Genomic DNA, 25366 nt, shown 5'->3' on the forward strand with positions numbered 1-25366 from the left:
CTGGAACTATCAGGAGTTCAGTGGAAGCAACAAAATCCGACTTGACAGCTGTTTTTAGCAATTATATTTTATTGTAATTTATAGAGAAGAATTTAATTAAAAATACATGTAGTAACCCCATAACCATCTTAGAGATAGACCAAGGACATTTCCCACTTTGTACAGAGGCATGAAGTGATCACCAGATGAGAGTGAGGACAGGAGGATACGTAGTGCTTCACTGATGTGACAAAGCACAGTGCAGGCGTTGGGGGGGGAGTCCAAAACCAGGGATGAGGTTTCAAGTCCATGATAGGGCAGACCATGTGAGCTGAGGAATAGGAAGGGAATACATAATGGCTCATTCACATTCTGTGCCATACATGTTATATTTCGGGGTTATATCGCTGCCTAAGCTGTAGATCTTTGCACCCACTATTTCAGCATGAGCACCTCGGGGAGCGTGGGTGTTGCTGCTTCATCACAGGGTAACTGCTCAGATTCCTTTAGGGGATTGTGTCCAGAGGGTCAGAGTTCATGTTTCCTTCTGTTTATAACCAGCAATCATTCCCTGCGTACTGGGGTCTTCCTTTTTTCATTGAAACCTTCAGGACACAACAAAAATCATGAGACATTTCTATTGTCCTTCAGCCCACCGCCCACAAGAATCGCCAATGCACACTCTGCATATCCCTTCTCCATACACCAGCATAATGCCTGAAGCTCTAACAGCCAGCTCAGCTCCACACCTCCCTTACCCCATGCCACAATTCCCCACCCACCTAGCTCCATTCCTCATACCCTACTCTCCACTGGTGAACCCAGGGCACCCTCACCCACACCTCTTGATCTACCCGTATTCCTCACACCCTACCCCTTCCCAAACTCCTCTTCCACTATCATCCTCTAACCCCTCTCTCCCTTTCCCACATCAGGACACCACAGCCCGAACCCCTTCCCTCCCCCTCCCCCTTATTGCCCATTCCCCACACACAACCTTCTCTCTCATCCTCCCCCAGTCACCCTCCCTCCTCTCCCACAGTTCCTCAACACCTGCTCCCTACACCTCACCTTCCATGCCTCATTCCCCACCTGCTCTCCATATATAACCTTTCCCCTATCTCTCTCTATACAGCCCCTTATTTCAATCCTTCCCTTGTTCCTCCCTAATGCTTTCTCAAATAATACTCTCTCTCCTTAATACAAACCCTTTCCCACTTTCTCTCTTGCACCCCTGCACACGCAAACCATCCTCCAAACTCCATCCCATAATCTTTCTCCACAACTCAACACCTTTCCCTCAGATGCCACCACCCCACACTGGCGCTCCTGCAATCTTCTCCACTCACTCCTCCCCGCTTCTCCCATTCCTCTCCTCCACACTCCTGCCCAGTGGACAGTGCTAGCCGTAGCGCACCAGAGCGCGTCCGGCACATCTTGAAGAAAAAAGCCAATTAATTAGATGCCGCCCAGGGTGATTGAGTATCTCAGAAACTGCTGATCTCCTGGGATTTTTACACACAACAGACTCTGGAGCTTACGAAGAATGATGTCAAAAAGAAAAAAACATGCAGCGAGTGGCTGTTCTGTGAGCGAAAACATCTTGCTAAATACACTCACTGGATGTTTTTGGCATCATTCTTTGTAAACTCCACAGTCTGTTGTGCATAAAAATCCCAGGAGATCAGCAGTTTCTGAGACACTCAAATCACCCTGGGTGGCACCTAGTTAATTAGCTTGTTTATTTTGTCTTTTTTCTTAAAGATGTGCCGGACGCGCTCCAGCTAGCACTGCACCCCTGCTCCTGCCACACGTTCTACACCATCTCCCACATTCCTGAGCTCCACCCTACATTATCACACACACGTCCTCCCCTTCTTCACTGTTCATAGACTTTCCTTTCAGTGCTTCAACTTACCCATCACAGCAACGAGCCAGGCAAAAGCTCAAAACAAAACACAAAATCCACCACCAAAAGTTACATCCCTGATTTTCATATGATTTACTCCCACGGTTGTGTCTGTAAGAAACAAGTTCAGGTAATTAAGAATTAATTTCCAATTGTATTTATAACAGAGAATGATAAAAGGCCTTCCTGAGGCCAAGGTTTAGTATAAACACTAGTGGTCCAAATTCCCAGGCAATTCTCTCCAGAAAACAGGGATGTTTGACCCCCACATCTCTACACACCATCCTTTGCACCTATATCTACCTTCCTACCATTCTACACCCCATTTAATCCTTTCCCACTGCCCAGGTTATCACTATGCTTTTGTAAGAACTAGTTTAAACCAATAATAGAATGTTGCAAATATTAAAGCCTATTTAGAAGTGTTCCTGGTGTATTTCAGTGTTTGCCTTGCTGCAATGGAACAGTGTGACACCACAACTACAGCAGCATTAATGGTGTTGAAATAGTCTTTGGTCAAACTGCAAAGTATGATGATTAGTCAGGGAATGTGCTGCAAAAGAAAAATGTGTGAAACGTGTGGACTGTAAAATGTTATTTGAAGCAGGGACAAAACAAGTATATTAAATTTACCTGGAATATGTCTACAAAGCAGTTGCTCTTTTTGGCGAGGGAGGGTGTTGGGCGTTCGGGGTTTGTGAGTTTTGTTACCTTTTCCTTTCCATGTGAGAAAAGAGGAGCAGGGGAGCTTTTTCCTTCAATGACTCCCATTGTTTTTCTGTACTTCATGGCTATCTTGAGAAGACGATTATGAGAGTTGTATTGTACATGCACACTTTGACACTAAAATGAACCTTTGAAGAAGGGTTTGATGTAGAAGAACAAAATACTGCAACAAACGCAAAACACGCAGAAATACTGCAACCCACAGTCCTGAAGAAGGGTCTTGGTCTGAAACTTCAACTCTTTGTTCATTTCCACAGATGCTGCCTGACATGCTGAGTTCTTCCAGCATTTTGTGTGTGTTGCTTTGGCTTTCCAACATCTGAAGGATCTCTTGTGTTAACAAAATACAGCATATGTCTAAAGTCTGAAATAAAAAGATAAAATACTGGAAATGCTCAGAGGTCAGGTATGATTAGTGGAAAGAGAAACAAAGTTAATGCTTCCAGTCAAAGACTCTTCACCAGAATTAGAAAAGTGAGAAAAAAGTTGGTTTCAAGTTATAGAGAGAGGGGAGGAGGGATGAATTGGACAAAAGGAATTTCTCTGATAGATGAAGTCTCACACCCCTTCTCTTCATTCGCCTGCCCATCACCTCCCTCTGGTCCCCCTCCTCCTTCCCTTTCTTCTGAGGTTCACTGTCCTCTCCTGTTAGATTCTTTCTTCTGCAGCCCTATACATCATTTATCTATCACCTCCCACTTCTTACTTCATCCCCTCTCCCCCAACCACTCACCGTACCCCTCGCTTGCTCTTATCTATCACTTGCCAGCTTGTCCGCCTTCCCCTTCAGCCCACCTTCTCTTCTGGTCTCTGCTCCATTCCTTTCCAGTCCTGATGAAGAATCTTGGCCCGAAACATCAACGATTTAAGCACATAAGAAATAGGAACAGGAATAGGCCATCTGGCCCATCAAGCCTGCTCTGCCATTCAATAAGATCATGGCTGCTCTGGCCATGGACTCATCTCCACCTGTCTGCCTTTTCCCATAACCCTTAATTCCCCTACTATGCAAAAATCTATCCAATCTTGTCTTAAATATATTTACTGAGGTAGCCTCCACTGCTTCATTAGGCAGAGAATTCCACAGATTCACCACTCTCTGGTAAAACATTTCCTCCTCATCTCCAGCCTAAATCTACTCATCCAAAACTTGAGGCTATGTCCCATAGTTGTAGTCTCACCTACCAATGGGAACACCTTTCCTGCCTCTATCTTATCCATCCCATTCATAATTTTATATGTTTCCATAAAATCTTTTCTCATTCTTTTGAATTCCAGCGACTACAGTCCCAGGCGACTCAATCTCTCCTCATAGTCTAACCCCTTCATCTCTGGAATCAACCTGGTGAACTGCCTCCAAAGCCAGTATATCCTTCTTCAATAAGGAGACCAGAATTGCAGGAAGTACTCCAGGTGTGGCCTCACCAGTACCCTGTACAGCTGCAGCATAACCTCCCTGCTCTTAAATTCAATCCTTCTAGCAATGAAGGCCAACATTCCATTTGCCTTCTTGATCGCCTGCTGCACCTGCAAACAAATCTTTTGTAATTCATGCACAAGCACTCCCGAGTCTCTCTGCACAGCAGCATGTTTAATAATAATCTGCACTTTCATTTTTCCTTCCAAAGTGGATGACCTCGCATTTACCAACATCGTACTCCATCTGCCAGACCCTTGCCCACTCACTTAACCTATCTATATCTCTCTGCAGACTCTCTGCATCTTCTGCACAATTTCCTTTTCCACTCAATTTAGTATCATCAGCAAATTTAGATACACTACACTCGGTCCCTTCTTCCAGATCATTAATGTATATCGTGAACAGTTGCGGGCCCAGCACGAACCCTGCAGCTCCCTGCTCACCACTGATTGCCAACCAGAGTAACACCCATGTCTCCCAACTCTCTGCTTTCTATTAGTTAATCAATCCTCTACCCATCCTAATATATCACTCCCCCCACCCCAACTTCATGCATCCTTATCTTATGGAAAAGTCTTTTCTGTGACACCTTATTGAACACCTTCTGGAAATCCAAGTAAGTAACACCCATCTGTTCTCCTCTATCCACTGCGTTCATTATAGCCTCAAAGAACTCCAGTAAATTTGTCAAACAAGACATCCCTTTGCTGAATCCATGCTGTATCTGCCTGATGGATCCATTTCTTTCAAGGTGCTTCACTATTTCTTCTTTAATGATAGCTTCAAACATTTTCCCAACTACAGATGTTAAACTATCTAGCCTATAGTTACCCGCCTTTTGCCTACATCCTTTTTTGAACAGTGCTTTTTAAGATTTTCCCAATCTTACAGTTTCCCACTATTCTTGGCGACTTTGTATGCACGAGCTTCTAGTTTGATGCCTTCTTTTATTTCCTTCGTTATCCAAGGCTGGCTCTCCACACCCTTACTGTCCTTGCTTTTAAGCAGAATATACTTTTGTTGAGCACCGTGAAAAATTTCTTTGAAAGTCTTGCACTGTTCCTCAACTGACCCACCACATGACCTGCGTTCTCAGTCTACACTAGCCAAATCCTCCCTCCTCCCATTGTAGTCTCCATTGTTTAGGCATAATACACTGGTTTTAGATTGGACTATGGCACCCTCCATTTGTAAGAGAAATACAATCATCCTCTTTCTAAGAGAATCCCTAACTACAAGATCACTAATTTTACAGTCCCATTGCACAGGACCAGATCCAATATAGTCTGTTCCCTTGTAGGTTCAGTAACAGGCTGTTCAAGAAAGCTATCACGGACTTCTATGAAGACCTCCTTAGACTGCCTCATCCAACATGACTCACCCAATCTATGTGCAAGTTAAAATCCTCGGTGATACCTGCTGTCCCATTCTAAATGCCTCAGATATTTCTCTGTTTATTGCCTATGCCACTGTAATGTTACTATTCAGTGGGCGATAGACAACTCCCACCAGTCATTGTTTCCCTTTACTATTCCTAATCTCTACCCAGATGGATTCAACATTCTACTCCTTAGGTCTTATATCGTCTCTCACTATCATCCTGATCTCATCTTTAATTAAGAGTGCTACCCCACCTCCATTACCGTCCTGCCTATCCTTCCGTATTATCTGATATCCTTGGATATTTAATTCCCAGTCCTCTCCACCCTGCAACCATGTCTCTGTAATGGCCACTAAATCATAGCCCTTTGTACTGATTTGAGCCACAAGCTCACTGACCTTCTTTCGAATACTACGAGCATTGAGATCAAATGCCCTTACACTTATTGTGCTTTTAAAATCTTGTAATCTTTTAGTCTTTTGCATTTGACTTTTCTTCACACACTCTTACTTTTCTCTTTTTTATCTTTAGCTTTTTTCTTTATCTTTATCCACATTTTTCCATCTTACTTTATCCATACTTCTCCAATCTGTTCAACTCCTACTATTTAGTTTAAAACCCTATCTGCAGCCCTAGTTATGTGACTCACTAAGATTCGGGTCCCATCACAGTTCAGGTGGGGCCTTTCACATTGGTTCAGCTCCCTCCCTCCCCAATACTTGTGCCAATTTCCATTAATTCAAACCCGCTTCTCCCACTCCAATCCTTGAGCCATGCATTTAACTCTCTAATCTTTTTGACCCTCTGCCAATTTGCATGTGGCTCAGGCAGTAATCCAGAGATTACTACCTTTTGGTCCTGCATTTTAATTTAGTCCCCAGCTGCTCAAATTCCCTCAGCAAAACCTCTTTCCTCATTGTGCCTATGTCATTGGTACCCACATGGACCATGACAACTGGATCTTTCCCCTCCCACTACAAATTCCGCTGCAGGTCAGATAAGATGTCCCGAACCTGGGCACCAGGCAGGCAACACAGCCTTCGGGACACTCTATCCCCGTGACAGACGACTCTGTCTATTCCCCTGACTATACTATCCCCAATTACCACTACATTTCTCTTCTCACCCTCCCCTCTTGAATAGCTCCCTGAACTGCAATGCCACAATTAGGTTGCTCATCCTTCCTACAGCCACCACTCTCATCCACACAGGGAGCAAAAATCTCAGACCTGTTGGACAAGCTCAAGGGCCAAGCTCCTCCAGCACTGTCTCTTGGATCCCACTACCTACCTCACTCGCAGTCACACCCTCTTGTCCCTCACCACAGACCAAACTTGAGGTAGTTAATCTAACGGGTGTGACTACCTCCTGAAACAGCGAATCCAGGTAACTCTCCTTCTCCCTGATGTGCTGCAGTGTTTGAAGCTCAGATTCCAGGCCAAAAACTTCCAGCCTGACTTCCTCGAGCAGACAACTCTTGCTGCCCATGTGGTCACCAGGAACCACTACGGGGTCCACCAGCTCCCACATCATGCAGGTACAGCACATCACCTGATCCTACATCATCCCTACTTTATTTAATTAGCTGTAATTTAGTGACTTTTTTTTCAATCACGACACTAGCCTTATTTGTTACTTACCTGTGCCTCCTCGCCAAAGCCTCAAGTTCCCACTCCTACACTGGTCCACTCACACAATGACCACTCTGCTTTCACCCTGCTTTACTTTTATTTGCTCCTACTAATGAATTGCGAATAGATCGGTCCGCCACTAATGCGCCGATCCCTGCGAAACGCACTTTTTAAAAAACTCTTCTCCCCGACCTATGCAAAGCTCACTCTCTCTCCAGATCAATAGGTCCACCGCTAATCTGTTGCCCTCCATAGATGATGCCTGACTTGCTGAGTTCCTCCAGTACGTTGTGTAGGTTTCTTCGATCGCTGAAGGCAAGGTTGCCATGGAGAAGCACTGTTTTACGAAGCTGCCTTCGGGCAAGATGTTGATGAGGAAATTAGAGCGTAGGACATAGAACATTACAGTACAGTACAGGCCCATTAGCTCAATAACCTACTATGAGATCAAATAACTTTTCTCTCCAACATTTCTCAGTTTTTCTATCATCTACATGCCTTTCTAAGAGATTCTTAATTGCCCCTAAAGTATCACCACCCCTGGCAGGGCAGGGCGTTCCATGTACCCGCCACTCTCTGTGTACCTCGGACATCCCCTCTATAATTTCCACCAATCACTAAAACTACGCCCTCTGGTATTAATTGTAATTAGCCAAATTGGAGGAGGGAAAAGCACAAAACAAGAGACTAAAAAGGAGAAAGGTGGGAAAAAGCCAGCTGGTCATTCAGAGCCTCTGGAGTTGAAAAAGAAATCAAGAGATTTTAAAGATGCTGGAAATCTTGTACAACACATGGTGAGAACAAGCTGAGAACTGCATTTGTGGAAGGGACTGGTTTGGCCTGTATTCAGGGAGGAAACAAAAGGATCACAGGTAGCCTTGGTGAGTGAAAGGAAATATAGAGTGATTGTCTGTACGATAAATATGAGCCGGTTCCAAGCAGGGAAAGGGAAACTGTCAAAGTGGCAGAGTAAAGTAGATCTGGAACTAGTTTGCTTAAAGAGAGTGTATGAAAAATGGGTTCTGATACCGAGAGAGAAGAAGAAGAAGAAGAAGAAGAATATCTTTGTTGTCATTGTTGTGGAGCAATGAAACACAGTTTAGCAGCTCAAAGTTTTGCAGCATGACAAAGAATATATACATAAAATAAACTCTGAAACCTCAGGAGTGCAGTGCAAAATTAATAATATATGGATGGGGGAGGGGGGGTAGGATTATTGCACACCTGCCATTCCTGGAAGTGTGATGCATTTAGCTGCCGCCGTCTTAGGAGGGGGGCAGGAGAAGGGAAGGGGGTGTTATACGTTTCACTGCTTGTGAGTAGAAGCTGTTAAGGAGTCTTTTTGTTTTCATCCTTAATGCTCTGTATCTTTTCCCAGAAGGTAGAGGGGAAAACAGGTGATGTCCAGGATGAGTGCGATCCTTTGAAATACAAGTAGCCTTCTTTTGAAGTCTGCCAGTATAAATGTCTCTGAGAGAGGACAAATATAACGAGAAGGAAGAGAAAACAGCAGAGACCGTATGACACCCACTCTGACAGCAAGTCTCTGAGGTTTTGTGGGAACACTGTGACTATTGTTTGTGTTAAGTTTGGTTTCTTTATACTCGATAGAACTACCTTAATAAACCCGTTACCAATATACCAATATCCTGTCCTGATGAAGGGTCTCGGCCCAAAACGTCAAGCATTAATTCATTTCCATAGATGCTCGCTGACCCGCCGAGTTCCTCCAGCATTTTGTGAGTGTTACGGATACCTGTTTCATTTCTCACCCCTAATCTCTGATGAAATGTGATTAACATAAAATGTTAACTCTGTTTCTCTCTCCATCAACCTGAATGTTTCCAGCACTTTCCGTTTTGGCTTCAAAAATATTTAACTGCCAAGAAATTTGGGATAATGCTACAATTGTTGGAAGTACCCCAGAGGAACATGATCTGCCTTTCCAGTTTCTCCCATAGACTGATCCACGCAGAAAGATGTCACTCTGTCTTTCATTGTATCAGTGGCGGCCCTTTACAATTGCCTCTGCTTCCACCACACTTACCCCAGAGAAATGCAGCGTCCCCCCTTTCACACGTATCCCTAAATCCCCACCCGAGTTTTATCTATGCACCCATCTCTGGGTCCCATACAATCCCCTATAGGACTTCAAATAAAATTCATTTTAAAATGCACAAGGTCTCACTGAGCAAGCTTCAGTTCAGAATTAAGTCTTTCCAAAATGTGTTCATTATTTTTCTTGCACTCCTGTATCTCGCGGCTGTAACGCAGTTGTGCCTCTTCACAATCCTGAAGATTACCTTTAAAAATAAGAGTTAAAGATTGATGAACTGGGGAGAAAGGATAAGTCAATGCAAATTAAAACCTTGTCTCTGTGTTTCATGATTTACGTGAATAATATTTGAAAGAGATACTTCTATGTTCTAATGCAGTCTGACAAGTGTGGGAATGACAGAGTGAAACACCTTCTCTTACATACAGCCAACACACATCAAAGTTGCTGGTGAACGCAGCAGACCAGGCAGCATCTCTAGGAAGAGGTACAGTCGGCGTTTCAGGGCAAGACCCTTCGTCAGGACTAACTGAAGGAAGAGTTAGTAAGGGATTTGAAAGTGGGAGGGGGAGGGGGAGATCCAAAATGATAGGAGAAGACAGGAGGGGGAGGGATGGAGCCAAGAGCTGGACAGGTGATTGGCAAAAGGGATATGAGAGGATCATGGGACAGGAGGTCCGGGAAGAAAGACAAGGGGGAGGGGGGAACCCAGAGGATGGGCAAGGGGTATATTCAGAGGGACAGAAGGAGAAAAAGGAGAGTGAGAGAAAGAATGTGTGATGGGGTACGAGGGGGAGGTGGGGCATTAGCGGAAGTTAGAGAAGTCGATGTTCATGCCATCAGGTTGGAGGCTACCCAGACGGAATATAAGGTGTTGTTCCTCCAACCTGAGTGTGGCTTCATCTTTACAGTAGAGGAGGCCGTGGATAGACATGTCAGAATGGGAGTGGGATGTGGAATTAAAATGTGTGGCCACTGGGAAATCCTGCTTTCTCTGGCGGACAGAGCGTAGGTGTTCAGCAAAGCGGTCTCCCAGTCTGCGTCGGGTTTCGCCAATATATAAAAGCCCACATCGGGAGCACCGGACGCAGTATATCACCCCCGCCGACTCACAAGTGAAGTGTCGCCTCACCTGGAAGGACTGTTTGGGGCCCTGAATGGTGGTAAGGGAGGAAGTGTAAGGGCATGTGTAGCACTTGCTCCACTTACAAGGATAAGTGCCAGGAGGGAGATCAGTGGGGAGGGATGGGGGGGACGAATGGACAAGGGAGTCGCGTAGGGAGCGATCCCTGTGGAAAGCAGAGAGAGGGGGGGAGGGAAAGATGTGCTTAGTGGTGGGATCCTGATGGAGGTGGCGGAAGTTACGGAGTATAATATGTTGGACCGCTTTATTTTCACCATGGATGTCCAGTCCGTATATACTTCCATCCCCCATCAGGAAGGTCTCAAAGCTCTATGCTTCTTTTTGGATTCCAGCCCTAATCAGTTCCCCTCTATCACCACTCTGCTCCGTCTAGCAGAATTAGTCCTTACTCTTAATAATTTCTCCTTTGGCTCCTCCCACTTCCTCCAAACTAAAGGTGTAGCTATGGGCACCCGTATGGGTCCTAGCTATGCCTGCCTTTTTGTTGGCTTTGTGGAACAACCTAAGTTCCGTGCCTATTCTGGTATCTGTCCCCCACTTTTCCTTCGCTACATCGACGACTGCATTGGCACTGCTTCCTGCAGGCATGCAGAGCTCATTGACTTTATTAACTTTGCCTCCAACTTTCACCCTGCCCTCAAGTTTACCTGGTCCATTTCCGACACCTCCCTCCCCTTTCTAGATCTTTCTGTCTCTGTCTCTGGAGACAACTTATCCACTGATATCTACTATAAGCCTACTGACTCTCACAGCTATCTGGAATATTCCTCTTCTCACCCTGTCTCTTGCAAAAACGCCATCCCCTTCTCGCAATTCCTCTGTCTCCGCCACATCTGCTCTCAGGATGAGGCTTTTCATTCTAGGACGAGGGAGATGTCCTCCTTTTTTAAAGAAAGGGGCTTCCCTTCCTCCACTATCAACTCTGCTCTTAAACGCATCTCCTCCATTTCACGTTCATCTGCTCTCACTCCATCCTCCCGCCACCCCACTAGGAATAGGGTTCCCCTGGTCCTCACCTACCACCCCACCAGTCTCCGGGTCCAACATATTATTCTCCGTAACTTCCGCCACCTCCATCGGGATCCCACCACTAAGCACATCTTTCCCTCCCCCCCCCTCTGCTTTCCACAGGGATCGCTCCCTACGCAACTCCCTTGTCCATTCGTCCACCCCATCCCTCCCCACTGATCTCCCTTCTGGCACTTATCCGTGTAAGCGGAACAAGTGCTACACATGCCCTTACACTTCCTCCCTTACCACCATTCAGGGCCCCAAACAGTCCTTCCAGGTGAGGCGACACTTCACCTGTGAGTCAGCTGGGGTGATATACTGCGTCCGGTGCTCCCGATGTGGCCTTTTATATATTGGCGAGACCGGACACAGACTGGGAGACCGCTTTGCTGAACACATACGCCATGTCTGCCAGAGAAAGCAGGATCTCCCAGTGGCCACACATTTTAATTCCACATCCCATTCCCATTCTGACATGTCTATCCACGGCCTCCTCTACTGTAAAGATGAAGCCACACTCAGGTTGGAGGAACAACACCTTATATTCCGTCTGGGTAGCCTCCAACCTAATGGCATGAACATCGACTTCTCTAACTTCCGCTAATGCCCCACCTCCCCCTCGTACCCCATCTGTTATTTATTTTTATACACACATTCTTTCTCTCACTCTCCTTTTTCTCCCTCTGTCCCTCTGAATATACCCCTTGCCCATCCTCTGGGTCCCCTGACACCAGTTAAAAACTGTTTGGCAAAACTGTTAGAGGGGCGGCCTCTGCTGCTTCACTGGGCAGACAATTGCACAGATTCACAACTGTCTGGGAAATGCAGTTCTTTCTCACCTCCATCCTAAATTCTCTCACCTGAATCTTGAGGCTATGACCCTAATTCTAGTCTCATCTACCCGTGAAAACAACTTTCCTGCCTCGGTTTTATACATCCCTTTCATAATTTTTTGTTTCAAAATTCTTCTAAATTCACTGAATATAGTCCCAGGCAACTCAATCTCTCCTCATAGGTTAACTCCATCAACTCCAGAATTCTCTGGTGAAGCTCCTCTGCATCACCTCCAAACCCAGTACATCCTTTCTCAAGTAATGAGACCAAAGCTCCATGCCCTGCTCCAAGTGCAGCTCAAACAGTACGCCATACAGTTGCAGCATAAACCTCTCTGCTCTGAAATTCATCCTTCTAGCAATGATGTCCAATGTTACACTTGCCTTTTTGATAACCTGTTGCCACTTAAATCAACCTTTTCCAATTTCAAGACCCTCTGCACTCTTTCACCATTTAAATAATAGTCTGATCTTCCATTTTCCTTCCAAAGTGGATGACCTCACATTTACCGACAGTGTACTCCATCTGCCAGACCCTTGTCCACTCACTTAACTGATCCGTATCTCTCTAAGGGCTCTCTGTATCCTCTGAGCATTTTGATTTTCCACTCAGTTTTGTGTCATCAGCAAAGTTGGATATGCCAGACTTGGTCCTCTCACGCAAATCGTGAAGGCACATCACTGTGAGCCCAGCAGTGACCCCTGCGGCACTCCGCTCACCACTGGCTACCAACCGGAGAAGCCGGAGAAATACCCATTTATTCCAACCCTCTGCCTTCTGTCAGTTAACCAATCCTCTATCCATGCTGATACATTACCCATAACTCCATGCATCCTTATTTTCTGGATAAGTCTTGCATTCAGCACCTCAACGTGGCCAAGCAGCCGAGTGATCACATCGTCAAGTTCGCCAATGACATGACAGTGATGGGGCTCATCACCAAAAACAAAGAGACAGCCTACTGATAGAGGTGAAAGAGCTCAAAGGCTGATGCCAGGTAATAAACCCCTTCCTCAATGTCAACAAGACAAAGGATATTAAACAATCTTGTATCAAATGCCTTCTAGAAATCCAAGTACCCATCATCTTCATATTCCCCTCTATCCACAATATTCATTATATCCTCAAAGAACCCCATTAAGTTTGTCAGACAGGAATGCCCTTCATGAATCCCTGCTGTGCCTGCCTAAAGGAACCATTTCTATCGGATGTCGTTATTTCTTCTTTAATGATAGCTTCAAGTATCTTCCCAACTGCAGACGTTAATCAAACTGGCCTATAGTTACCTGCCTTTTGCCTACATCCTTTTCTTTAAACAGTGGCATGGCATTCACTGTCTTCCAATCTGTCAGGACCCACCCAGAGTCCAGAGAATACAGGTAAATTATCACAAACACCCCTTCTGTAATGAATAAACTCTTCTTGGGCTTCCAGCCAGGTGCAGGTATCAATTTTAACTGACATTTTGATGACAAACTCTGCCATCTTCATCAGGGATGATGTCTAGTTAGGTGGTATTTATACCCCTGTCTGTCCCCCCGATCGGTTAGTCCTCATCCAATCAGGTTTCTGCTCTCCTACCTTGTTTACAATCAAACTCCAGTTCTTACTTAGAGTAAGGCCTTTGTCATTGTTAAAATTCTTTTTCCCTAGTTTTATTTCAATGGCTTCTTCACCAGATGGTCCCAAAAGCCATTAGTGTGGCACAGCAGTTTCGTGCAATCAAAGTCAATGCTGTGGCCATTGCAAATGCAATTTTCTGCTGCCGCCATTTTCTCTAAGTAAGCCAAATGGATACACCTCCTGTGCTCCTTGATGCAGGTTTGCATCCTCTGGCTGATGTACGCGGCTCCGCATCCACAGAGAATCCTGTAAACCCCAGCCGACCTGAGTCCCAGGTCATCTTTGACCCACATAAACTGTGATTTGAGCTTCCTGGCAGGTACACGGATGGTATTAATCTGATTTTCTTCAGGATCCTAGCTATCCTTCCAGAAACTGTGGCAATATAGGGAAGACAGGGTGTTGTGACAGGTTCCTCCTTGTTTTTAGATTTCCTGGGTTTTCCATCGGCCCTTTTAGGGACCTGATTTTCTTTACCTTGTAGCCATTCTGTAGGAACGTTGTGTGTAGTCACCAGGATCCTGAAGAAATACCGGATTAGTTCCATCCATAAACCCACAAGGAAGCTCAACATCACAGTTTACGTGGGTCAAGGATGACCTGGGACTCAGGCAGGCTGGTGTTTACAGGATTTCCTGTTAATGCCAAGCAGCGTATATATTGGCCAGAAGGGATGTATGGTGGAAACCTGCATCGATAGTACAGGAGATGTATCTGTTTGGGTTACCCGGAGAAATCAGCAGTAGCAGAACACTGCATTGATAATGGCCATCGGATTGACTTCAGCAGCACAAAACTACTGTGCTATGCCAGTACCTTTTGCGACTGCCTGGTGGACGAAACCATTGAAATAAAACTGGATGAAAAGAATTTTAACAAGGACGAAGGCCTCGCCCTAAGTAAGAACTGGAAATTGATTGTAAACAAGGTGGGACAAAAGAAACCTGATTGGATGAGGACTAACCAATTGGGGGGATGGACGATGGGGGTATAAATACCGTTGGAATATACATATCTAGCCGTCGTTCCCAATGAAGGTGGCAGAGTGTGTCGTTGAAACATCAGTTAAAATTGATAGCTGTACCTGTCTGGAAGACTGAGAAGAGTTTATTCATCATATATACCGGGAAAGCACGAGATCCTTTTTCATCTCTTCTATAACTTCTGTCATTTCTCTCCTTCTTCACTTTCCATTGCATTCATGGCATCTGTTATTAGCATGTTAGACATGTCTTCCACATCACAATACTTCTGCTCCTATTTTCTATGACAATACTGCAGAGTATTCCATTGGCTGGGAAGTGCTTTGTAGTGATAAGGATTATCAATGGTACAGTGCAAGTGTTTCTTTAATTCTCTACGCTCTTCCACTGAATGGGGTGACCCCGTATGGAATGCAAGGCCAGTTGGCTCATCTAAATGCCTTAGTGCCCAAGCCCAAGCAGACAGGCTATCCAAGCAAGAGATTCTGCAGATGCTGAAATTCCACAAAAAAACACTGGAGGAACTCAGTAGGTCAGGCAGAATCTGTGGAAAGGAATAATCAGCTGAGGTTTTGTGCAGAGAACCTTCATCAGCTGCCTGAACAACAGAGTCCCTCCAGCATTTTGTGAGCAACGTTACTGCCATCCATCTAGTGTCAACAGGGATGACAAAGATTTGGCTCTTTGTTCAGGCTCAGTCCAGTGAAGATGGAATTACTGGAGGCAGCAGTCGACAAGTGCCTGGTGCGGGAGGAGCTGCATTGGGTCTAGCAGAGTTTGAACCATATGTCTGTACATCCCTGGGCTCATACTTCTCCCATTTCCTGCCCTCTCCTGCATCCCGTTGATCTTGAACTGCTGCCCATTATGTGCTGTCCAATACCACCCTGGCGTTACATGTCGTTTGATATCGTTCTCTCAGGCACTGAAGAGGCTATACAAATGCAACTGTTGTTGACCTACCTTCCAGTTCCTTCTTTGTGGAATATAAGCCCTTGTTCTCATCAGTCAGTTTTTTGATGGTTTCATCCTGAGCTGCTTTCTGTTTCTCCAGTAATGTCTGTTTAAAGAGAGAAAAGCAAATAATGTTCTGGTTTGGTTTTGATCTCTAGATCAAACTCAAGATCAAGTTCATTGTCATAGGTACAAGTGCATTGAAAAACTTTACTTGCAGTGGTGTCACAAACACTTTGCATTAGAGAATTTATGTTCACAAGAAAAGCATAAATTTAACAGTATATTATACAAAATTAAACGAGAAATGAAAGAACTGGAACAAAACATCCACGGTATGTAAAGTGGTCATAGTGTTTATATATTGAGATAGTGTTTCCTGTTTACAAGTTGTTTCAAGAACTGAATGTTTGAAGGAAAGTAATTGTTTTTGAACCTGGGACTTCGGGCTCCTGTAGCTCCTGCCCTGTGTTAGGTGCTTCAGATTTACACCTCGTCATTTTCCCAACAACTTGACTTTCAGTGTTACAGATAAACATAAATGCTTCCGTACAACCTTGCAGTAAATAACTTTAAAACCCTAAGTTAGCAATACAAACTAAACTCGGGCTATGCCAAAAATGACTACAATCAAGTACTGTGATATCTTCACCCGAAAACACGGCTCAAACAAAATCGAAAATCAACACTCCATCGACGAAGCAAGATAAGGAAGTTTCTAGCAACATGGCGGAGCTAAAGGCGCTGCTAGCTGAATTAAAGTTACTTTGCTCTGAGCTTGGATCCAAACTGGACAGTATAGATGACCGCCTGGGTAAGATGACCAACTCTGTCGCTGCCTTGGAAAACAATATATCGGAGGTGAAACGAAATGTTGCTTCCAATACCACATGGATGATAGAGACTGAAAACCGAATAATGACGACAGAGGAGCACGTGGAAAAGAACAAGGCTGAACAACGCCATGAAGCGAATCGCCTACCTGGAATCCAAGACTGAAGACCTGGAGAATCGGAGTGGAAGGAAAAACTTGTGGTTGTTCGGCCTCCGGGAGGGCGCTAAAGGAAACCAACCACTGCTGGAGTTCATACAAAACATGATGCCGTGCTGGCTGGAGCTGGACACCTACAGATCCTTCATTCTAGAAAGAGTTCACCGAACTCCAGCACCATCAAAACCAAACCAGAACAGAGCGGTTCTCATTCGGTTTCTGAGATTTCAAGATCGGGAGTTTGTTTTCCGCTCCACTAAACAGCGTAATATCACGTATGAGGGAAACAAGCTTTACTTCGCTCAGGACCTCTCGGCTGAGACCATGCGACAGCGTAACGAGTTTAACACGGTCAGAAGAGTGTTCGTCAAAAAAGGAACTTTCCACGGATTTCAACATAATCCACACAAGATGAGAGTCCTCCACAAAGGGAAAATACACCTGTTTTCATCACCAAAAGAGGCGGAAGAGTTCCATCGAGGACACACCTGAGGGGTCTGATTAAGGCAGTAGTGAAATTTATTTACTTCCGTACCCATGAGAATCAGCTGATACTGACTGCTTAACAGATATAAGCCCACACTGAGTCTCAGAAGACATCTTTTTTCTTCTTCCTTTATTTTTCTTTTACTAGAACTACCACTTTAGCCTCTTTTGTTCTATTCTTGAAAAGATCCTGTATTTAAGAGGTTGTTTATACCGCCAGAATAGCTTTATTGTTTTGTCTATTTTTATTATTTACAACATTTTTGTTTGTTGAAACCTTAATTCTATTGAGATGGGACTCCATGGACCTGAATGAACATTTACAATAGGCAATACTGGCATACAGTTTAGTGGCTGCTTTGACTTTATTTTTATGCTAAGTGGGTTGAGTATATAACGTTCTAAGATATAATAAGGTGCATGGTTGATGGACACCACTAGTTGCCTATGGAGTTAGGTTTGCCCCTCCATAGAGTGGATCAGCACAAGCTCTACAGTTCTTTGTTTTGAGTAAGGGAGGGGGAATTCAAGAGTTCAAATCTCTATATGTGTAAATGTATATGTGTTTTTTGTTTTTCTTTATGTATGTCGTGCACCCAACACAGCAGTAATATTTCTCACTCCTTTTCCTGGTATAATTGACATGTTCCATATATGGAACAGACGAGCACTCAGATTATCTTTAATATAAAAGTCACGAGCTGGAATGTTAGGGGACTAAAGAAGTTAACCAAATTGAAACAGGTTATGAATAGGATCAAACAGCTTAAGTCTAAAATAATTTTTCTTCAAGAAAGTCTCAGATACAAATATTTGTGTCAAATCGGTAAGGAATAAATGGTCTGGCCAAGTAATATATGCAAAATACAACAACTATGCTAGAGATGTACTTATTCTTATTCATAGAGCGATACCATTTCAAATTATGAAAACAATCCAAGACTCGGCCGGAAGGTATGCAAAATAATCTCTTCTCTTTCACATTAAACCTAGTCAGTATATATGGCCCAAATGAGGACAATCCTAATTTTTTTGAAGATTTCTTCCTTACTTTGTCCACTTTACGAGGCTTTTATATCATTGGGGGAGACTTTAATTGCACTTTAAACCCAGCAATGGATTGCTCTACAGGCTGTGAAACCTATAAGGCACAAACTAGAAAATTACTAAAACAATACATTGTGGATATAAATTTGGTTGAAGTATGGAGAGAACAAAACCCTGGCAAAATAGAATACTCTTGTCATTCAAGTACATGTAAATCTCATTCTCATATTGATTATTTTCTTGTCTCAAGAGAGCTCTTATCAAAGATTAAAAGTTGCTGGTATGATGGCATAGTAATAGGCAACCATGCTGCTATTACATTAAGTATTCATATAGAGAAATTTATTCACAGTCCCCCTAACTGGTGATTTCAGGTGAGATTGCTACAAAACCCAGACTTTGTTAAATTTGTGGGAACTAAAATAGTTATTTTGAGTTAAATACAGATCAAACTAGTGCCAGCACAAGATGGGAGGCGTTCAAGGCATATATTAGAGGAGAAATCATTAGTTATACAAGCTTCAAGTCGAAACAAAAAATAGAGATGGAAACTTTGGAAAAACAAATTAAATCTTTAGAGGTAGAACTAACGGAAAGGGATGATCCAACAAAACAGAGATTTGCTACTTTTGAGAGCCAAATATAATAAATTATCTGCTGATAAAGCTGCAAAAAGTTTAATGTGGCTGAAGCAATCTTATTACAATCAAGGAGGAGAAGCTGAGAAACTTTTGGCATGGAGATTTTAAAAAATACAGTCTGATAGAGCAATTAACAGTATAATAACCTCTTCAGGAAGACGAACAGTAGACCCATTGGAAATTAATAACAGTTTTAGAGAATTTTATGAACATTTATATAGATCAGAATGACCCCAAGCCTCAGAAGAATGGGACATATTTCTTGATAAGATTCAATTCCACACACTGACAGAAGATGCAAAAAAGCAGTTAGATAGAGGTTTAACAATTGAAGAGTTATCGCAGGCTATCCAAAATATTAACAGTGGTAAAGCACCAGGGCCTAACGGCCTACCAATTGAATTCTACAAAACATTTCAAGAAATATTACTAGTCCAGACATCCCACCTGTCCCGGAAGTTCTGGGAGTCTCCCGCATATCGATAGTGGCTCCCTAACGCCTGGAAATTATATACAATATCCCGGAAATAGATTTTTTTTGAGAGGGAGAGGGAGAGCGAGCAACCTGATTGGTCTCTCTTCGTGCGAAGAGTAGTCCCCAACCACCGGGCCGCAAGGAAACAATATGAGTCAGCTGCACCTCTCCTCATTCTCTGTCACGCACTGTTGAATTTTAATGCACGTGAGGTCATCAGTGACCCAAGATGTGCAAAGGAATGGGTTCGTGACCCATTTGTGAATGTCCCCGGTGAATCATCCATGTCAGCGCAGGAAGAAGATCAACTCCTCAGGCTTGCAAATGACGGTGGGCTGAAAAGTATGTTTGACATAACATCTCTGCCGGCATCCTGGATCAAAGTCAAGGCTAAATATCCTGAGATAGCCACGAAAGCACTGAAAACGTTGCTTCCATTTCCAACATATTTCTGCAAAGCAGAGTTTTCTGCAATGAATGCAACAAAAACTAAATTGCGGAATGGACTGGACATAAGTAACCCCCTTCGAGTATCGCTGTCTCCCATCATCCCTCGATAGGACTGTCTTCTTGCAGGAAAACAAGCCCAGGGCTCCCACTGATCCAGTGATATTGGTGTGTTGCAATGATTTTATATGTTCATACGAGGAAAATATGCGCTGTGTGTTTAATATCCAAATGTTACTTGTCTCAGCTTGTCTCCTGCCCCACCGAACTCATTTCTGAAAGCGTTCACCAGCAACTTTCATGTGTGTTGCTTAAAATGTTATGATGCTATTGACTTATAAGTGACTTATCATTCAGTGGTCCCCAACCGCTGGGTCACGAAGAATACAGCGGTGGCTGGAATGCACCCAGCACATCTTTCAGAAAAAAGCTGAAATAAACAAGCTTAAACAAGCTAATTAATTAGGTGCCGCCCGGCATGTAAATGTTGGCCCAGATCAGAGGCGATTGCTGATTGCGTCGTCTCTGATCTGGGCCGACATTTACGTGCCGGGCAGCACCTAATCAATTAGCTTGTTTATCTCGGCTTTTTTCTTAAAGGCGTGCTGGTTGCGTTCCGGCTACCGCTGTACCGCTGCATTCTTCATGGCACGGAGGTTTGGTACCACTGTTAGAATTGACTTATCACTACATTCATGCGAGGAAAATATGCACTGTGTGTTTAACATTAAATTCGTTAGATAAACCCCTTTAGAAACTAAATTGAGTGTATTAGCCACTTACAAGTGACTTATAGTTGAATTATCACCTATATTCCAGTCGTGCTTAACACCCACCTCCCCCCCCCGCCCCAAGTCGGCCAGTCCGCAAAAATATTGTCAATATTAAACCGGTCCGCGGTGCAAAAAAGGTTGGGGACCCCTGATTTAAACTAGCTGGCTGGCTGCTAACCAGCTACACTATTGATGTCCTACGTGATGAGGCCAAACTCCCTGTAGACTTGCTTAAGGTTGTAATAGAATAAACATGATAATATAAATACATATTATAATGTCACATCTGCTGCAAATACCCAACTTGGTTTACAGATTAGACAAAATCACTAAACAAAGTATTACAGACACCTTTGGAGGTCGACGGGGGGGGGGGAGGAATATGGGGTTGCAGGGGGCGGGGGTGCTACCTCCCTGAAATGGTGGTGCTACCTCCCTGAAATGAGTTTTTGCAGGGTGGGATGTCTGCTAGTCCCACTCTCAAATATGTATGACGAATCTTATCGGGATGGAACTCTCCCATCCTCCTTATGGCTAGCAATGATAACGCTGATCTTGAAGCCAAGCAAACCTCCTACAGAACGTTCTTCACTTAGACCGATAAGTCTAATTGGATCGGACACATAAATACTTTGTAAAGCCTCAGCAAGAAGATTGGATCCTTATATCCCACATCTAGTTCATAATGGTCAGAATGGTTTTGTGCAAAAACGCCAAGGATTCCATTATATTAGAACAGTTCTTAACATAATTCATGAAAAATTTGACACTAAAGATACAGCAGTATTATCACTGGATGCTCGGCAGGCCTTCGATACAATAGAATGGCCATGCTTATTTAATGTATTGCCTAGATTTGTATTTGGAAAGGACTTCCTTAAATGGATTCAGATTTTATATACAAACCAAATAGCCAGTGTCTTAATAGACAATAGACAATAGGTGCAGGAGTAGGCCATTCAGCCCTTCGAGCCAGCACCACCATTCACTGTGATCATGGCTGATCATCCACAATCAGTACCCTGTTCCTGCCTTCTCCCCATATCCCTTGACTCCGCTATCTTTAAGAGCTCTATCTAACTCTTTCTTGAAAGAATCCAGAGAATTGGCCTCCACTGCCTTCAGAGGCAGAGCATTCCACATATCCACCATTCTCTGGGTGAAAAAGTTTTTCCTCAGCTCCATTCTAAATGGTCTACCCCTTATTCTTAAACTGTGGCCTCTGGTTCTGGACTCCCCCAACATCGGGAACATGTTTCCTGCCTCTAGCGTGCCCAATCCCTTAATAATCTTATGTGTTTCAATCAGATCCCCTCTCATCCTTCTAAATTCCAGTGTATACAAGCCCAGTCGCTCCAATCTTTCAACATATGACAGTCCCGCCATCCCTGTAATTAACCTTGTGAACCTGTGCTGCACTCCCTCAATAGCAAGAATGTCCTTCCTCAAATTTGGAGACCAAAACTGCACACAATACTCCAGATGCGGTATCACCAGGGCCCTGTACAACTGCAGAAGGACCTCTTTGCTCTTATACTCAACTCCCCTTGTTATGAAGGCCAGCATGCTATTAGCTTTCTTCACTGCCTGCTGTACCTGCATGCTTACTTTCAGTGACTGATGAACAAGGACACCTAGATCTCGTTGTAAAATAGTATAGTTTCTAAACCAGTCATCTTGGAGTGATCTACTCGCCAGGGATGCCCTTTGTCACCGATGTTGTTTATACTGGCCATAGAACCCCTGGCTATGGCAATAAGAACGCAGGCAGGCCTGTCGGGCATCCAGCTAGGAGAATAGGAACATAGAATGCCCTTATATGCTGACGACGTGATTCTTTTTTTAACACATGTATCCATCAGTATTCCAAACTTAATACAACAGATTGAATTGTTTGGGCAATTCTCTGGTTATAACATTAACAAATCAAAATCATCAATACTATTTTTGAACAAAGAAGAAAGACTGAAACCAGTGATAAAATCCCCATTTATAAATGCAAAGGAAGGATTTACCTACCCTGGTGTCAAAATTGCCCCTGAAATTAAAACAATCGTCCCAACTAACTATGACCCACTAGTGGACGAAGTGAAAGAGACATTGGATCGATGGATAACAATGCCCATATCAATGTATAAACATGATCAAAAGTAATATATTACCAAAGTGTCTATACCTTTTTCAATCACTTCCTCTCCCACTACCAAAATCATTTTTTGATAAGCTTAATGGTATTTTTAGTAAATTCATTTGGATTAATAAAAAATCTAGAGTGAGACTTAGGTTGCTATGCCTGCCTTATGAAAGGAGAGGGCTACGGCTCCCGAACCTGAACACAAGGAAATCTACAGATGCTGGAATTTCAAGCAACACACATCAAAGTTGCTGGTGAATGCAACAGGTCAGGCAGCATCTCTCGGAAGTGGTACAGTCGACATTTCGGGCCGAGACCCTTCGTCAGGACTAACTGAAAGAAAAGCCTGAAATGGTATTATTGGCCTGCTCAGTTCTGCAATGTTTTATTTCTCAATGGAGGCCCTTCCAGCCTGGGTGAATATTGAACAGACAGCAGTACCAAACCTCTCATTAAAGCTCGATCTATATTCTGCAGACTCAAGAAGCATGAAAAGAACAACTGAGAACCTTTTCCCCAAAAATAGTATTGACATCTGGTATAATGCACATCAGCATATTAAAGATACTTCTCCCATCTGTCGCTTCTCCCTAATATGGGGCAATACATACTTCAGGGCAGGAAGAGCAGATGGTGGGCAGAATCCGGGCAGACAAAGGTGTGCAGAAAATACAGGTGCGCTGCACAGAGATGAAGCACTGAACAGAATTCTGGATTTCGGATTTTCAGAGAAGGGGTATTCAGCCCATTCTCGCCATGGACAAGGCACACGTCAGGAATGCGATGGGCTAAGTGCGGTGCCAACCGCTCTCAGGGAGGTCCACGCCATGTGGGCAATGCAGCCAATTCGATGGCATCTTACCAACCAACTTAGACACTTGTCACCTCTGTGGGCTATGCCTAGTCCACCTGGACAGCACCTCCCAAATCTCCACAACCAGAGGGATAAAAGTCCCTCAGTACTGCCCGTCCAATGATGCACCGCTCCTTCAGTCGCCTGGAGCTCCTTCCTGCGGCACTGGCCTCCAACTCCTCCAGTGAACTTCATATCTCACTCCCGAGCCCCTGACAGTGCGGCGCTCCCTAATTTTCACCGGGTATGGGATCGACCTCTCTACTTCACCGCATTCCAGTCCCGGGTCCTACTGATCAGTTCTGGAGCTTTACTGCGCTGTGTGATCTCTGCCCCAAGATCCAGGGCTCTCACCTCGCATTTCTGCTGACGTTCCCGCAGCTCGTCTCTCTCACTCCGCAGATCGTCTCCCTCACTCCGCAGCTCGTCTCTCTCCCTCCGCAGCTCGTCTCTCTCACTCCGCAGATTGTCTCTCTCCTTCCGCAACTCGTCTCTCTCCCTCCTCAGCTCGTCTCTCTCACTCCGCAGATCGTCTCTCTCCTTCCGCAGCTCGTCTCTCTCCTTCCGCAGCTCGTCTCTCTCCCTCTGCAGCTTCCCGTTGTCCTCCAGCAGGCTCTCTTTCTCCCTCTGCAACTCTCTGATCTGCATCTGCAGTCCCGCCGTTTCGGAGTTGAGTTTCCCCAGATTGGCAAAAAAGAGCGTCCATCCCAGGACGCCGAGGACGAGGACGACGACTCTGGCAAGGAAAAGGAGACGGGGGAGCTGCCGAGCTATACAACTCCCGCTCTGCATCCTGCCTGGCTACAAGGAACTTCAGCAACAAGTCGTGAGCGGCCGAAGTTTCCGAGTGGCTGCTAACTCCTCCCTGGCTACCGGGGCGTATCTGCAGAAAACAGCGCCTATGGCAAGCACTGAAATTGCGCCCCTGTCCAAACATCTGACACCCACCCACTTTACCATAATATCAGCTCAAAAATACAAGTCAATCTCGTTAATCTTCTAATTAACAAATTATGGCGCCACATGAAAATTATAATTGCGCCTTCCTTACTTTCACTGATACAAATTGGTCCATGATGTAATCAAAGTCAGTTTTTTTCAGTTTCTTCTCTTTCTACACTCAGCAGAGCAAGATCACAGAATCTGCCTTGACCCATGGAGGCTCTCAAATACGAAAGTATTAGTTTTAACTCGCTGAATGATCTCCCACAGCTGGCGATGGAAACTGCGATGGTTAGCATTATCTGAATAGCAATGCGAAGATTGGGGAAGACGCTCTCATCTCCATACTGAACAATAAATTCAAGAAGCTCTTCAGGTCTTGATATTTTCACGTTGACTCGCCTTGATAGCAACGTTCTGCAATCCAAAATTTCTTCATAGAGCTGCCGCCCGTCAACACCAGAGCTGTACAATTCGCCCAAGTTTTCGCACTTCTTCTTTAGGTCGTTACTGCCGCGCCGCAACACAGTTTATCGACATCGAGAAGGAGCCCAAACTGGCGTCAGTGTCGTGCACATGAGTGAACCTTTCGTCCATTTCTCTGTGAAGACGGTCGAGTGTTCCCTTCATTACTCTTTCCATTTCCTCCTCAGCTGGTAACCCAGCGGCTCTCGAGTTCTCATCAGCCATTCGTTTCTTTCGTCTCTGACGTCTGTTGACAGAGACTGACTCCTTCTTCGAGTGACTCTCTGACCAACACTGCCATCACAGCAGCGTTGTCATAGCGCTGTGACCGACAATCTTGTAGCTCCATTTCGCCTTTCTCTAGCTGTTTCAAGATGTCTTCAACCAAGCTCTCGGCATCCTTCGGGCTTATCTGGATAAAACCAAGGAAAGACTCTTTAACACGGACTGTTTTCCTCTCA

General features: G+C 44.4%; 1 protein-coding gene across 1 annotated transcript; it reads right to left on the reverse strand.

Annotated features, from left to right (window-relative positions):
• Positions 1-49: 49 nt before the first annotated feature.
• Positions 50-24510, reverse strand: LOC140188013 (uncharacterized). The gene is made up of 5 exons (XM_072243889.1): positions 23853-24510; positions 15661-15757; positions 9235-9349; positions 1898-1999; positions 50-584 (listed from the first exon to the last, which is right to left on the reverse strand). Exons 1-5 carry the CDS (start codon positions 24288-24290, stop codon positions 575-577), a joined length of 762 nt encoding a protein of 253 aa, XP_072099990.1. The 5' UTR covers positions 24291-24510; the 3' UTR covers positions 50-574.
• Positions 24511-25366: the final 856 nt, after the last annotated feature.

Source organism: Mobula birostris, chromosome 26, assembly GCF_030028105.1.
Source record: "Mobula birostris isolate sMobBir1 chromosome 26, sMobBir1.hap1, whole genome shotgun sequence".
Lineage (NCBI taxonomy): Eukaryota > Metazoa > Chordata > Chondrichthyes > Myliobatiformes > Myliobatidae > Mobula > Mobula birostris.

Excerpts from the sequence above, each read along its gene's own strand:
- LOC140188013 (XM_072243889.1), bottom strand. The coding sequence starts at position 24,290 with ATGCAGAGCGGGAGTTGTATAGCTCGGCAGCTCCCCCGTCTCCTTTTC. Across the intron at positions 15,758-23,852 it reads AACGTCAGCAGAAATGCGAG|ACATTACTGGAGAAACAGAA; the intron begins GTGAGAGCCCTG and ends CTCTTTAAACAG. Across the intron at positions 9,350-15,660 it reads CACAAAGAAGGAACTGGAAG|GTAATCTTCAGGATTGTGAA; the intron begins GTAGGTCAACAA and ends TTATTTTTAAAG.